This window comes from Diabrotica undecimpunctata, chromosome 4 (genome assembly GCF_040954645.1).
Source record: "Diabrotica undecimpunctata isolate CICGRU chromosome 4, icDiaUnde3, whole genome shotgun sequence".
Taxonomy (NCBI): Eukaryota; Metazoa; Arthropoda; class Insecta; order Coleoptera; family Chrysomelidae; genus Diabrotica; species Diabrotica undecimpunctata.
In genome coordinates, this window is record NC_092806.1 from 151,084,672 (window position 1) to 151,100,971 (window position 16,300).

General features: G+C 32.6%; 1 protein-coding gene across 8 annotated transcripts in view; it reads left to right on the top strand.

Moving 5' to 3' along the window:
- Window positions 1-16,300, top strand: part of sim (bHLH transcription factor single-minded) — a 150,073-nt gene that overhangs the window by 79,789 nt on the left and 53,984 nt on the right. For 3 of the 8 annotated variants that reach the window (XM_072530537.1, XM_072530539.1, XM_072530538.1), the window contains exon 2: window positions 3,729-3,862. The exons of the other annotated variants lie outside the window; for them this stretch is intronic. In XM_072530537.1, coding sequence (XP_072386638.1) covers window positions 3,787-3,862 — 76 coding nt within the window. In that variant the 5' untranslated portion in view covers window positions 3,729-3,786. The remainder of the gene's footprint in view (window positions 1-3,728; window positions 3,863-16,300) is intronic. 8 annotated transcript variants of the gene reach the window in all.

A 16,300-nucleotide genomic window follows, 5' to 3' on the forward strand; every position in this document is an offset into this window, starting at 1 on the left:
TGTTTCAACTCCGTTTTTTTTTCGACATCGGAACTTCAAATTAAAACACGTTGGAAAAATTTTCATTATCTCGGCTTCCATTGCAGCTAGAAGCCTCTTTTTTTTTAATCTGGGATAGCTCGTCGAAATATGAATACATAGTTTTCACTGGCCGGGAAATATGGTAAACCTCGGAAAAATTGAGTCCATTTGAAATTGTAAAAACTTACTGCTAAATGTTTAAGGAATTTGGTTTACGAGGAATACAAAAAAATGTAATAACAATAATTGATATCATATACACCAAGATTGTTGCGATGGGAAGAAGCTGCCCTAGAACCACTTTACGTAGACGGCTGAAAAAACTTGTGTTCAAATATAAAATCGTTGATAAATAGAAAGTAAGAGGATAGTACACTGAGTAAGAGAGCTCGTCTGCAGGAGAAATATTTCAGGAGATCACTTCTTTAAACGCTTCCCTATATTTTGCAACGTGAAATATATGTTCAGCACTGAGGTTAGTGAAGTTCAATCTCTGATATTCCTTAGCCAAGATTTCTTCCCTCTACTCTTTCTTGCATACTAACGTGTAGAAGAAAGTATTTATCGTTTCGAACTATGTGGCCCAGATACGATGTTTTTCGTATTTAAATTGTGTTCATAAGCTTTCTGCTATGTGTAATTCCTCTTAACACTGCTTCGTTTGAGACTTTTACAGTCCAAAGAATTTTTAGAATACGCAAAAAAATTACTTCCTATTATACAAAAAAGACAAAAAAAGAATCTTAGTGTATTGTGGACTGAAATTCCAAGCTCCTTTTTTATTCATGGCAATATTTCATTTGTCGTTCGTTTTAACAAACATTATAGAGACAATATTTGCATACTTTCATGTTTGTGTATGCTTTTTAAATCCTAACATCATAAACTTTACTAGACAGACTAATATTAAAATAAGTTAAGCAAGTACTCACACTCTATACTATTTGCTGACTCGGTTTGCTCAGCATTACTGTTCATTTTGTACTCCAGTAATAATTAATATTGTCAGTAGTGTTGTATGTCTGTTAATCAACTTCTTTGACTGTTTATTTTACTTAAAGTAATGTATTTCCAACAAAAGAAAGTTTAAGTGACGTACTAATAAACTAGAACATAGATTTTTGCGATTAAAAAACAAATAATGTTTTCTATTTTTTGTATAAATTTGTTTTTTCTTTTAGTATGATATTTTGTATTACATTATTAAAACTCGTATCGTGTTTTTATATAATAGTTTTAAAATGCATGTTGGACCCAATACGCTGACTTGCAAATACTTGTTGAAAAAAGAAAATTTTTCAAAAATTTTGACAAAATACAAATACCAATTCACACACTTACAGGATTTTTAGATTTTGGCTTCAAAAATAATCAAGAGGCCGAATATACTACTAAAGCATAGGGCACACCTATCATAAAATCTTTCGATCCTACTCCATACATCTATTCATCTTATGTAAAATGAGATGTGGAACTACAAGAAGTTATAGGCGCAAACATAGACTCAGGATCATTGCCTAGTGATCTTAATATTGAGGGCTAGAATTTCAAACACCAGTAAAGAAAATAAAATGGATAGAAAAAATGGAATGTGCAAAAGCTGAGAGATGCGATAATTGCAAAACGGTACTCGGAAAACATCACAAACAGACTAAGGAATCAAAATCTAAATGAAGAAGGTCAGACAGATATAGACTTCTACTAGGACCAGAATAAAGGAATAAAGGAAGACATTGAGGCAGCCGTGAAAGATGAAATAGGAACAGAAATTTGTGCCCATAAAAATCATTGGTTTAACGATGAATGCAAAAATGTAACAAAACAAAATAATGAAGCCTACCGAAAGATGATTACCCGAAGAACTAGAACAACTGTAGAGAATTACTAGACAAAGAGAAGAGAAGAAAAGAGGATACACAAAAGAAAAAACGACACTAAGGAACCTTAAACTAATCAATCTTAGATAAGGAACTTAAATATATAGAAAACCTGAACAGAGAGAAATAATTCAGAGAAGAATTAGACTATAAGAAAGGTAACATCAACAGAAAAAAATTCAAGGCAACCACAAGACAATGCAGAAGCCAGAATGGGAACCTATTAACAACAAGGAAAGATGTATTAAATAGATGGGTGGAATACTTTAACCAGGCACTTAATATAGAGAAAGAAGAAGAAAACATGGAAGACGAAAGTGATGAGGTAAGGCGAACAGACGAGAGGGAAGAGGAACCACCAACAATTCTTGACGTTAAAGATGCAATTAAAAAAACAAAAACAAAAGGGAAAGATGAATTAAATCACAACTATTGGTTCAATATATAATAAATCAGTGCAAATCCTTGCCTATGCTGGTGATATCAATATTGTTGGGAGAACGGAAAACGCTGTACGATAGGCGTATGTAGTTTTAAAAGAATTAGCTACAAAAATGGTGTTCACGCCACTATCTATTTTAAGTTTATTTCATGCATTTTTTCCGATGCGGCAACGCAGCACTCTATGCAGATATAATATGTCATATGTAAAGTAAAGAGCCGAAAAGAGTCACTAAAGAAATCTCCAGGCGACAACACGAGAAAGAGAATCGAGGCCGGCGGATAACGAGCGGACATAATACTTATTAGCGTTCATATATTCATGTATTGTGTTAATTCTAATAAAGTCTTTTTTCACACGGAGTTTGACTCTTTACCAGCGGCACATTCGAAGTGCAAATCAAGTTACAAATGGGTTTAATAATAAACACCAACAAAAAACGAAGTATGTAAAAACTAGCAAGCATCGATGAAGACAGGAGAAATATGGAAATAGGTACTTGGCGGAGGAAGGCGATGGACAGGGACGACTGGAGAGAAATTCTTGAGGAGGCTAGGACGCGCGCAGTTACTTATGCGTTTTTATTCATATCTCGAGTTCGACAAAAGTTATCAACATGCGGTTTGCGCGATTTTGTTACGAATTTAATCTAGTTCCATTATAATTTACAATAAATAGGTGTTTCCATTAAACATTTTGAAGAAAAATAAATTTTAATTTTTTCTATTCGAAAATACCCTCTATCCATGACAATTAAAACTAAATGCAATTGTTTTATAGTAGATGTAAATTAAATCATCCACACTCTTTCTAATGACAATAATTTCGTTAAAATCGGTTGATCCAAACCAAAGTTATAGGTATTTATCCACAAATACTTTCCCACTCTCCCCCATCCTTTATTTGAAAAAATAAAAAAAAGTACTTTAATAACTTTGTGCGGAATTTAGGCCTCTTTCTAGTTTACTTATTTAACACTTGGTATAATTGGGGATATTTCACAAAAAACTGGTTTTCAAATTTTTCTTCGCAGGTTACGTCCCCTAGCGGTTAACCCAGAAACTTAAAAGTTATTTCCAGCGATTTCTCTTGGCCGCTTTTACTAAGCAATTTTTATATAGTTCTGATATATAGATAGCCGAGAGATCGGCTTATTGGACCACCCGGTATATACATATTCGTATTCAGCGAAAAAATTTAGTTATTATTTAGTTGTCATTTTAAATCTATTTAAACTAATTTATTTCTACAGGATCTTGTATGGAATCATCTAAAAATTAGTACAATAACTAAGCAATATAATTAAAAATAGAAGACAGCTTCTATTTGGTATCACTATAATTTCATAGTGAGTTATTGGTTCTGATTTTTTGATTCTACGGTTTTAGATAAATTAAAAAATATAACTGTGAAGTGGTTAAAGATATGTGATGATATTTTTGTGTGATGGATCTGACTATTATGGATATATTAAAGGCAGAAGAGATTAAAATTGAAGAGGGAGTTGTAGAAGATTTATCAGGTATGGAAAAATGTTTATAGTTACAATTTTAGGTACATAGTTATGTATTAGGTCTCAAATTTTCATAATATAAGTCTAAATCAATTTTATCAAAGTTAATAGCAGTATCAGTATTTTCTTCTTCGAGATTAATTATTGCGTTAAAATTGAAAAAAAAAGTACTTGCTATATCAAACAAATAAACATTTTTAAGTCAATTCTATAAATTAAATCTAATAACATAAAATTATATTATTATGAAGGTAATTTTTGTTAATGTATCATAAAAATATTGTTAACAAAATTAATTTGTTTAAACAAAGATTTTTTAAATAATTATACAGTTTTCAAATGAGAATATTTGTATTTAGTGCGTTAGAAGTTGTTCTAAAAAAAGTCTACAACACGGGAATAAATATATGTAGTTTTAGTTTGTTAAAAAATAAATGAAGAAGAGCTCCATTGAAAGCAGAGAAAATACATTTTTTGTACGTATATCGAATTTGCGTTTTGAAATTTAATTTTCTTCTACCTACATTTTACATGTACTTCATAATCTTATAAATTTTTGGTGTAATTCCCAGAGAATTTAGTCAGTAAAATACCAATGACAAGTAAAAACAAAAATAAATGTACCTACTGACTAATAACCGTAAAAAAATAATTTTCGAAAATATTTACGAACAGCATCCTGTGAATTGCAAAAGCAAAAATTCCCATGGCATCAGGTGATAGACACCTGTCGACAATGACGATTATTGAACCTACTTCCGAAAATTTTATGATTTACCGTACTACCTCCTTCCTTCCTCATTTGAATTTTATCATTTGGGAACCTCCAAGTAACAGGTTCTCACAGTACCCGAACAGCAAGTGATTCTTTATTCTTTTATTGTAGGCCGAAGGATAATAATGTCTCAATGGGTAATGCCGAAAAGTATAAAGGGCTATAAAAGTCGTATTTATTCTGCAGGGTCAATGTTTACTGTTTACTTTTTAACAATGTCGTGTATTTACGATAATGTCAAATAAAACAATAATAATTACCATGAAACATGCGCCCAACAGTTTCATCATAATATTTTGAGCAAATTATTTGAGCTTATTAATGCTCTTGATTTAAATGCTCTTCTTTATGTGTATATAATTTTTTTTTAGATCTGTTTTTCGCTTTAGATCGCCTATTCTTTAGATCTTTTGTTGACAACATAAACTGTTTGATAGTTGTTTTCCTTTTCAGTAGTAGGGTGCGTGAAGTCAATCTCAATGAACGAGTGGATACTATCTTAGAACTTATGTTCAGTTACGGGTATTTTCAAGGTTATCTGAACAAGGTATAAAATGTGCAAAAATTTATTTCCCTTTCTGACCTTCATATGTATAAAACAACACAGTAATTATATCAGTATTTTCTTAAAAAAAAAATCCTAACCTTCGTTATATAGCAAATTTTACGTATCTTCGAGAGTTTTGTACTTATTTTGAAAAATGTGGTATTTTTAAAAATGTCAAATATTTTTTTAAAAATTGTTCATTTTAAATTATTTAAATTTGGGATCCCATTACTGATGCTTAACAAGTTAAGTACCATGAGAGACCAACACAGACACATATAAAAGTTATATACGGGCCGTGTGATGCCGACGTGGACTCACGCGCTAGGTCGTCAGGAAATCCTGTGTAGCTCAACACCGTCTTTTTGAACTCATTTAAAATACACGGGGATATTTCGAACCCGGCCAGATGGCCTAGGAAGCATACTTGGCCTATGCTTCGGAGATGTCAACGAAGACTCGCATGGCCAATAATATTTATAAGTAACAATTGCGTAATTATATATTTTTTTGCTATATATTCATAACAAGAAAGATTAGATTAGATTAGATAGGTAAAATAAGCTTTATTTTCATAAAACAAAACGTAATAACAATATATCAAAATTGTGTCTAAAGCACTTATTTAATTTTTTGTCACGGAATGTATGACAAAAAAAAAACAGCCAAGGCAATAGAATTTTTACAGCAATCACTTGTCATCACATCATTGAGGTGTTGGTAGCTTTCCTCTGTGCTGCTTGCCTTCCTTCCTCTTTATCCATTTCTGCGTAACACGTTGTACATTGTCTTCTGCCTACACGACCAACATCGGTGAGTTCTGACTATTTTCCATAATGGCTGGTGTGCCAATAAAATCTTCTAATAGGCCCCGAACTCTTCCTTGAATTTGGTAATCGTCATACTTTCATTGGTAATGCTTTAATGCGCGACATAGGCATTTATAAGTGCTGTATCAGTGAAGAGTTCCATCGATAATATTCTGTACCATTTAATTCCTTTACGTAAAGGCGAATTATAGCTGTTAATTCGATCTGATATATCAATCAAGCTTTTATATTTTTTATTATATTCGAGAATAATAATAATTCGAGAGATCTAGAGAATAAAATAAAAAGATGGACAGAAGACGATAGAAACAACTGCAATGCAACTGGGCCAGACATATTGAAAGAAGAAGTAGAATACGCAATAAGAAACGCTAAAAATAGAAAAGCAAATGGACCTGATGAAATTCCTACAGAACTGTTGAAGCTTTTAAATGATAAATCCGTAACCATAAATTACATCTATTCAATACAATATACAGTACTGGTATAATACCTCAAGAATGGTTGCTGTCTACGTTTGTCACCATACCGAAGAAAACTAAGGCAATGCAATGTTCAGATCATCGAACAATCTCCTTGATGAGTCATCTGCTTAAAATTATTTCTTAGAGTCATCCACAACCGAATCTATCAAAAGTTAGATATCGATATTAACGATACACAGATGGGATTCAGAAAATGATTAGGTACAAGAGAAGCTCTCTTTGCCTTAAACGTCCTAACACAGAGATGTCTAGATGTTAACCAAGAGGTACACACCTGCTTTTTAGACTTTGAAATGGACTTTGACAAAGTACGCCACAATAAACTCAAAGAAATCCTGGAGGGTAAGAACATCGACACCAGAGACATACAAATAATATTAAATCTGTACTGGAATCAGCGAGCTAATATAAAAATAGAAGACAAAATATCGGACGAAATAGAAATACGTAGAGGAGTACGACAGGGTTGTATATTGTCACCGCTCTTGTTTAATCTCTACAGCGAACAAATATGCCAAGAAGCTCTCTCACATGCAAACGAAGGAATAATAGTCAATGGAGAAGTTATCAATAACATTCGATATGCTGACGATACTGTGATAATGGTAAGAACAGCAGAAGATCTGCAATATCTAGTTGAAAGTATGAATGAGATATGTAATAACTACGGCATAAGGATGAACGTCAAAAAAACCAAATATATGACCTTCAGTAAAAATCCAATACATAACAATAGAATCGCAATAAACGGTACCCAACTCGAAAAAGTAAGCGAATACAAATACTTGGGAACGCTCATCAATGAAACAGATGATTAAAATCACGAGATAAAAAGACGTATTGAAATTGCCAGGTCTACCTTTATAAAAATGAAAAAAAAAATTATTTTGTAATCGTGATATTAGTATTCAACTACGAACTAGAATGTTAAAATGCTATGTATTCAGTACTTTGCTTTACGGTGTTGAAGCATGGACTCTTAAAAAACAGAGGAATGTTTAAAATCTTGAAAGCTTTGAGATGTGGTGCTACCGCCGTATACTAAAAATAAGTTGGGTGGATAAAATTACAAATGAAGAGGTAATACGCAGAATAAATAACGATCCAGAAGTTATACTGAATATAAAAAAGAGAAAACTTAAATACTTAGACCACCTGATGAGAGGACAAAAGTACACATTCCTACAAAATATAATGCAAGGAAAAATCCAAGGTCGCAGAAATCCAGGCCGTAGAAGAATGTCCTGGATGAGAAATTTAAGGGAGTTGTTTGGCTGTACCACTAACGAATTATTCAAAACATCAGTAAATAAAATTAGAATCGCCCTAATAATATCCAATCTCCGATAGAAGAGACAATCAAAGAAGATATTAATTTAAAATCGTATTGTATTGTTTTGACGGAATTAAATTTATTGAAATATATAAATATCTTCAAACACTTTATAACATACGAGTTTTTAAAAATGTTTAAGATTGTTAGTTAATTTTTTCCTGTTTTAATTTAATTTATTACACGCCTATGTCATATTGTCACTCGCAGATTTCCTCTCACTCGCACTCAAAGATAGCGATATATGTTGATATTTCTTTTATTGACAATACCGTTGTTAGATACCTGGAATATGTGATAAAAACGACGTTTTTATATTTCTTAGTTAATATAGTGTTGGACGACACTGACCTCTCTCATAGAGCAATTAAAACCACAGCAACACTTCTTTTCAAAAGCTGCGAGATTGATTCGACGAGGACTATAAATTGTTTTGTTACTTCTTTTGTTTTTATTGTTCGTTTCCTTTTAAACCTGTACACATGATACGCGGAGATTCCGGGAAGAGAAGTCAACACAAACGTCGAATGCATATGGTTTCTCTGAAAAATTGCAAATAAAATTGTACATTTCAAACATTTAAAAGTAGAGGATTGTATACACGAGGCTTTGTCCATGACTTTTACAATTTTACAGTAATAATTAATTTGTGCAAGGCTTTTCACAAATGCCATCTGCCGCGGATTTCTCAGAATGAATATTATCCCTTCGGAATTTCGAGTGACTGATTTGACATAGAAGTAATCGATTTTGTAATTATTTAGTTATTTATTTTGAATGTTGGCCAAACAATAAAAATATTTTTCTTTCTCTATGTCCCGAATGCTCTTCTCAGGATGTTTAAGGCCATTAACTCCAACGAATAACCTCTAACGAATTAGTATGTATATCCATGTGATAGGTGCATTTATGTCTTAGGTTTTTTATTGCATTTGTTATGTTTCCGTATATTATTAGAAAATAGATTATTGCTCTAAAAAATGTGGATCAAATTATCGGCGCAACTTAACTGGCTCCCCAACTCTATAAAACTACTACACGAATTGGCCTACACGAATTGGCTCTCAAACCCATGCATGAACTGGCTCCCGCCCATTACGAAATTTCCAGAAATTGAATCTTCTGAAACTTGGATTATAAGGAAAATATGTATAATATACACCAGAAATTAGAAGTGTAGTCGTACACAATTTATTTATTAAAAAAACTGCAAGTTACAGATTATACAAGTTGATGCCTTCTTGACATATTTTTTACAAATTCAAAACTAGTTATACGTTTTTCCTGTAAAAGACGTATTTGATGTTCAATTAAAGTATTGCTTTTCAGTATACTCTTTTAGGGACACTACTACTTCTTCCTTTAATATAGGTATAGTATTTATAAAGTCAGTTGAAACACCCAAAAAACTGGTTGCGGACAAACATTAAAAGAATAATATCATATTACCAGACATGGGCGCATCATTTATTTTTATATTCAAATATAGATTAATGAAGAACAGAATAAGGACAGTTTTAATTTACTTAAAACTGTCGTAAAGTACATAAGTGTATAAAAAAGTTTTTAAAATGTCATATTTAGCAACTAAAAATAATTTATATACAAGCAATAGGCCATATTGACAGTATAATGATTTAAAACAGTTACTTCGTAAAATAATAAACATTTTAGCTGTACAGCACTGGCATGAATCAACAGCGTTTCTTATCTGTACACCATCGCCGCCGGCTGGAAGCGAAGCTCCAAGTAGTTTGTTAAATATTGGTGATTTTGAATAACATATCAATGTCCAATATTTATTTGATGGGATGTATCTTTCATTCTTTCTCTCTTCTATCTCTTTCCTACAAAGTACGGGGATTGTTCAAATACGTTTGAAACATTGACGCGTGTTATTTATACTTTAACTTGATTACTGGTAAATGTAATATTGAACTGCCCTTATAAATCTCGTCGGAGTGAAATGTTTCAACTGACTTTATAAATACTATATCTATGTGAACATTTTTTAAAACCTCCAAAAACTGGAAAATGTTCGGATGGCAAGTATAAAACAAAGAATTGAGTGTTGAATGGAAACTCTCGCATGCATTCGTCGTTCTTTGTAGAGACGTACTATCTTCGGCCCACATGGTAGGTGGAAATTTGGGACTTAAGCGATGTAGTTCTCCACCTAGAAATCTGCTAATTTTTAAATGTCCGAAAATAATAAACACGTATTTTAAGTAACACGAAATGTCTGATTCTTTCGAATATTCCGTTGCAAAGCCCAGTTTCTGAATCTTTCGCCACCTGTTTCATATAATTAAAGTTAAATTCACATAGACTTCTTCTTCTTTGAGTGGGCGATCATTAGGGCGATTTTAATTTTATTTACTGCTGTTTTGAATAATTCGTTAGTGGTACAGCTAAAACCACTCTCTTAAATTTCTCATCCAGGACATTCCTCTACGGCCTTGATTTCTGCGTCCTTGGGTTTTTCCTTGCATTATATTTTGTAGGAATGTGTACTTTTGTCCTCTCATAAGGTGGCCTAAGTATTCAAGTTTTCTCTTTTTTATATTCAGTATAACTTCTGGATCGTTATTTATTCTGCGTATTACCTCTTCATTTGTAATTTTATCCACCAACTTATTTTTAGTATACGGCGGTAGCACCACATCTCAAAGCTATCAAGATTTTTAACATTCCTCTGTTTTTTAAGAATCCATGCTTCAACACCGTAAGGCAAAGTACTAAATACATAGCATTTTAACATTCTAGTTCGTAGCTGAATACTAAGATCCGATTACAAAATAATTTTTTTTTTCATTTTTATAAAGGTAGACCTGGTAATTTCAATACGTCTTTTTATCTCGTGATTTTGGTCACCTGTTTCATTGATGAGGGTTCCCAAGTATTTGTATTCGCTTACTTTTTCGAGTTGGGTACTGTTTATTGCCATACTAGTGTCGTGTATTGGATTCTTACTGAAGGTCATATATTTGGTGTTTTTGACGTTCATCCTTATGCCGTAGTTATTACATATCTCATTCATACTTTCAACTAGATATTGTAGATTCCGCTGTTCTTGCCATTATCACAGTATCGTCAGCATATCGAATGTTATTGATAACTTCTCCATTGACTATTATCCCTTCGTTTGCATGTGAGAGAGCTTCTTGGTATATTTGTTCGCTGTAGATATTAAACAAGAGCGGTGAAATTATACAACCCTGTCGTACTCCTCTACGTATTTCTATTTCGTCCGATGTTTTGTCTTCTATTTTTGTATTAGCTCGCTGATTCCAGTACAGATTTAATATTATTTGTATGTCTCTGGTGTCGATGTTCTTATCCTCCAGGATTTCTTTGAGTTTATTGTGGCGTACTTTGTCAAAGTCCATTTCAAAGTCTAAAAAGCAGGCGTGTACCTCTTGGTTAACATCTAGACATCTCTGTGTTAGGACGTTTAAGGCAAAGAGAGCTTCTCTTGTACCTAATCCTTTTCTGATTCCCATCTGTGTATCGTTAATATCGATATCTAACTTTTGATATATTCGGTTGTGGATGACTCTAAGAAATAATTTTAAGCAGATGACTCATCAAGGAGATTATTCGATTATCTGAACATTGCATTGCCTTAGTTTTCTTCGGTATGGTGACAAACGTAGACAGCAGCCATTCTTGAGGTATTATACCAGTACTGTATATTGTATTGAATATATGTAATATTATGGTTACGGATTTATCATTCAAAAGCTTCAACAGTTCTGTAGGAATTTGATCAGGTCCATTTGCTTTTCCATTTTTAACGTTTCTTATTTCGTATTCTACTTCTTTCAATATGCCTGGCCCAGTTGCATTGATTATCTGAGTTAAGTTGTTTGTATCGTCTTCAAATAATTCATTCAGGTATTCTGTCCATATTTTTATTTTATTCTCTAGATCTACAATAAGATTTCCATCTTTGTCTTTAAGTTTACCTATTTGGCATTTCTTTATGCTTATCACATAGACTAACAATCGTTGAATGATAACATAAAACTATAACACATCTTTTAACTTCCAATATATGAAAGTCGTAATACCAAAGGAACGGCTTAACTTAAAATTCATGGCTATATTAGCTTAATGAGTCACTAACTAAAAATATTCTTAAAGATCCTACAGAATCGAATTTATAACAAATATAAAATAGACATAAGTGGTTCTCATTTCGGATTTAGAAAGGCCTTGGTAACAAAAGAGTTGCGTTATTTGCGACTCAAACACATTCAAAAATGCTTTGATTGTCAGAAAAAAGTATATCTCTGTTTCATCGACTACCAGAACGCTTTTGATAGAGTCCACCATGAAAAATTTTTCTATGAACTACAGAAAATGAAGCTAGATGGAAAAAATCTGGTGTCCGACAAGGCTGTATCATGTCTGCATTGCTCTTTGACTTGAACTCTGAATGTCTATTCAAACAAGACCCCCAGACGACCCATGGTCATGGAGAAATAAATGTTTGTTTTATTAGGAGAGCTATTACTTTACGCAATAAAGCAATAAGCATTTCTGAATCTGAATCTGAGAGAATAGATTTTCGTCTTACCTACATTAACTATCTATTAACGATAATTTTAGAATTATTTTAAACTAGATACAACATATTCTCGATCAAATATGATTTATAGAAAAAGTTTAGTAAGCAAAATCAATAATTTACATTAAATATCATTACAAAATATTCAATTTATGAGAATTAAATCAAACTGTTGAATTCAAGTGTATGGTCTACGTGAGAATGAATTAGAGGTTAGAATATTAATCAAAGCTTATATTATTCTCGAAGAAAAAATATTCGTAACCAGCACTAGACCCCGCCGAAATTGGTATAAAAATAAACAGTAAATATATTAACAATATCAAATAATACAGACGATACCGTTCTGATAGCAGAAAAAATAGAAGACTTACAAAATATACTAGACAGAGTTAGTAATGCAAGTGAAGCAATGGGACTTACAATAAATCTTAAAAAGACTAAAGTAATGGTGATTAGTAAAACCGATGAAAATTGTCGCATTGACCTAAATAACACTCAATTAGCTTTTCCAGACTGCTGCTCTCATGGTTGCGCTCGCCACCAAAGTCGAGCACAGTGTACGGTGCGGAAGTTTCCGTTTTCACATACGCCATACATCCTCGGCATGCACACTGCCAACGCTTCAATTCTTCCGACAATATTTTGTGGAAATTATATTTGAAACTGTTCGCCACTAGCATGGGTTTTCCACGTTCGCTTAACATTTCAGTAGCTTGCATTTTCCACAACTTTCCTCTTTATATAATAAGAAACAAGGGTACAATTTTTTCTAAAAGAAAAAATACTTGACCTTTCAGGGCGATTTTCTTGTACAAATAAAACAGGCAATTCTCTTTTATTCTTACGTTGAGTTCCTACAACGCTTAGTCTATGATTTTCCAATAGCTTTTCCACTAAGGGTATACTCATGAACCAGTTATCTAGCGTAATATCTCTCCTGAATTCAAAATTGGTTGAATAAGTCGCTCAACAACAGAAGAAGCTGAAGTATCTACAAAAAACGGCCCTTTTGACTGACGCCCAACGTAAACTTCTAAATTCGCATTATAAAACATCTTGGCATCGCTTAAAGCAAACAATTTAATGCCATATTTGTTTGGCTGGCTGTGTATATATTGTCGAAAAGAACATCGCCCCCTGAAGGGGCGATTCTAATTTTTCGTCAATTCGGACAGGTTATACCCAGCTTTGCAATTGTCAACGAATAAATCGAAAATCTGTCGAATTTCTGCTACTTTATTCAACTTTTTTCTCTGCTCACGGTCATTTTTTTTATCAAATCTGATACATCTGAGAAGAAACTTCTTCAAAGGGAATATCTTCAAGGAAAATTGTGGATTTTTCGACTAAAAAACTAAAAAGAGGGTCTAATAATTTTATGGTGGGCTATAAAGTGATGAGCTCCTACACGTCTCCTACCATTTTACCCCTGACCTTTATTGCTTAGAGGTAATTCCAAATCCCGTTTAACTTCAATCCGGAATTCCAACAAACTTGGTACACTAGATTGAATAGGGAGCATACTAAGTGTTGTCTTATTATCATGAAAATATTAATTTTAAACGTCATATTATGTTTTAAATATCTGGAATGATTTTTTTCTCTAGTAAATATGTCAAAGGCGCCTCTAGGCATGAAATTAGAGTTCCAATGTTGATTCATGACATTTATTGAAAAAAAAAATCTGGATATAGATGCAATATAATACACTCATATATCCATCATCCATTTGTTCCTCATCAAACACACAGCATCCAACAATACAAACATTGTAATATTCATCTGTAACGCGATAATCTCCGAAACGTGTCTCCAAACAAGCAATTAGCACCGAATAATTACACATTTAACACATGTACTTGCTATGGTATTTGCTAGGTGTGCATTTAGTGCACATACAGCACAGATCGCCATTAACCAGTGATATATTGTATCCCTCTCTGCTACAGTTCGCCTTCGTGTTTACTGAAACGTGACCCTAAAATCGAGAAAAAGCACGTTTGGTCAATCGAGTAAACGGCTATTTCTATTAAAACGGTCGATTATTTGGGCCAATTGTCAAACAAATGTAAGGTGAACAGACTCAAATATCGATAAAGTTTAAGATAAAGATATTTTTTTATTATGGTGATATTTTCGTATTTTTTTACAAAATAATTTCTTACTTTAAACTATTGCTTATATCCGTAAAAAATATGTTATGTAATACATTTACAAAAGGAAGTTTTCATACTATTTTTTTTAATATTATGGGATACACCCAACCATTTTTTCAGTAATGATGTCAATATAAATAATAAATTAATTTTATTTATAAAATAAGGTTAGGTTCTTGTTACAAAGTTTCTTCTAATCTGTTATTTTTCTTTTTTTTTTAATCAAGTTTCGACTTCTTTTGTGTTAATACAATTTTTATGGTTATATTCTTTTTCATTTTTTCCAAGTAATTCAACCATCTTCTTTTTTAAATTAAGCGAGATACTGCTTGTCTCTGGCATTTGATTGTGAGACATTTGTATCAAACACCGTCCTTTCGTGAAAGTTTTAAACTCTACCAAGAAGTGTACGCACATGCGCACAGTAGTAATTGCGCCCTGAAAGAGACTTGCATACCCATAAGGACATTCGGGCAAAACAATCCATTATGGTGAAGAGAATTGATCCAAGTAGAGCAGGGACGAATCCTCTTAGAACTAATGCTCTCCAGGCTCTCCATCAAATCCCTCCCATAGTACGCTGATGCGCTATGAAAAGAATATCATAATAATTATTCATTATTATATTAATTACGTCTTCGCCGCGAGGTTTTCTTTGTCTTGTCGTCTTTATGTGTTTTGTTTGTCACGAGCATCGAGCTTTCCTAAGTCTACATGAGCCTTTCAGCTAAGCAAATTCCAAAGTCTCAACACTCGGATGGGAAAATAGGCTTGGTTTTTTAATGTTTTGCTAGTATGTTTTTTTTTGGGTAAGGCCCTTTTTGTGCTTTTCTTCTTTGATTTTTTGTAGAGTTTGGGATGAAGCTCGTCTTAGAGTGGCTGTTAGCCGAGCGTTGCAAAGCTATTTACATGCTACCTCTTCTTAGTCATTACCAGACTGTTGCTGTTTGGGTTTTCTGTGTCTCCATTGGTAGAAGACATCGTACTTCATTTGGAAAAGGTCCCAATTTGAGGACATGTAAGAACTCATCACCTTCCTACCAATCGTCTTCATATTCTATTCAATTCAAAAAATTATTTTCAACAGATTGCTTTAAAATTTTTTGCTTTAAAAATTGATATATTTATATCGGATGTCTGTCCAATAAGTTCTCTTTAGCTTTCCTCTTGCAGGAGATGCCTGATGACTTGGCGGCTTAGTTTTCGGAGGTCGTTTGTGTGATTTTATTCCAAGTTCTGGTCCACAATGTTTCACCCACTAATTACAGAAATATAAACAGAGTCTGGTCATTTTCATTTCAATAGTTTTAGAATTTTTATAATTTTTTTGCTTTATTTAACTATAAAAAATGATACACTTACACTGATCATTTAGTCCAAAAAAAGATTTGGTTCTTCAGCTATTATTGCAAAACTTTTATTAGATTAATAAAAGTGAAATTCTATAAATAAATTTTTTATTTAACTAAATGATTTTCTAATCATATCACTTTGTATTTTTATAAAAAAAATATATGCAACAGAAAGGTAGATCTATTCATTTCTAAACAAACTTTAAAAAATAATATTGGCCTACATTTGTGTTTAGATTTAAACTCTTAAATATGCAGGTTATTTCGCTCTATCGTTCGCGGACATGGAAATTGTGTCAAATATGACTTTTAGAGAACTTCACTATTTTTTCTATCACCATTTTCATTGTATCCATACAAGGTTTTGCGTGTGGCGTGATTTAGGTTGTTAAC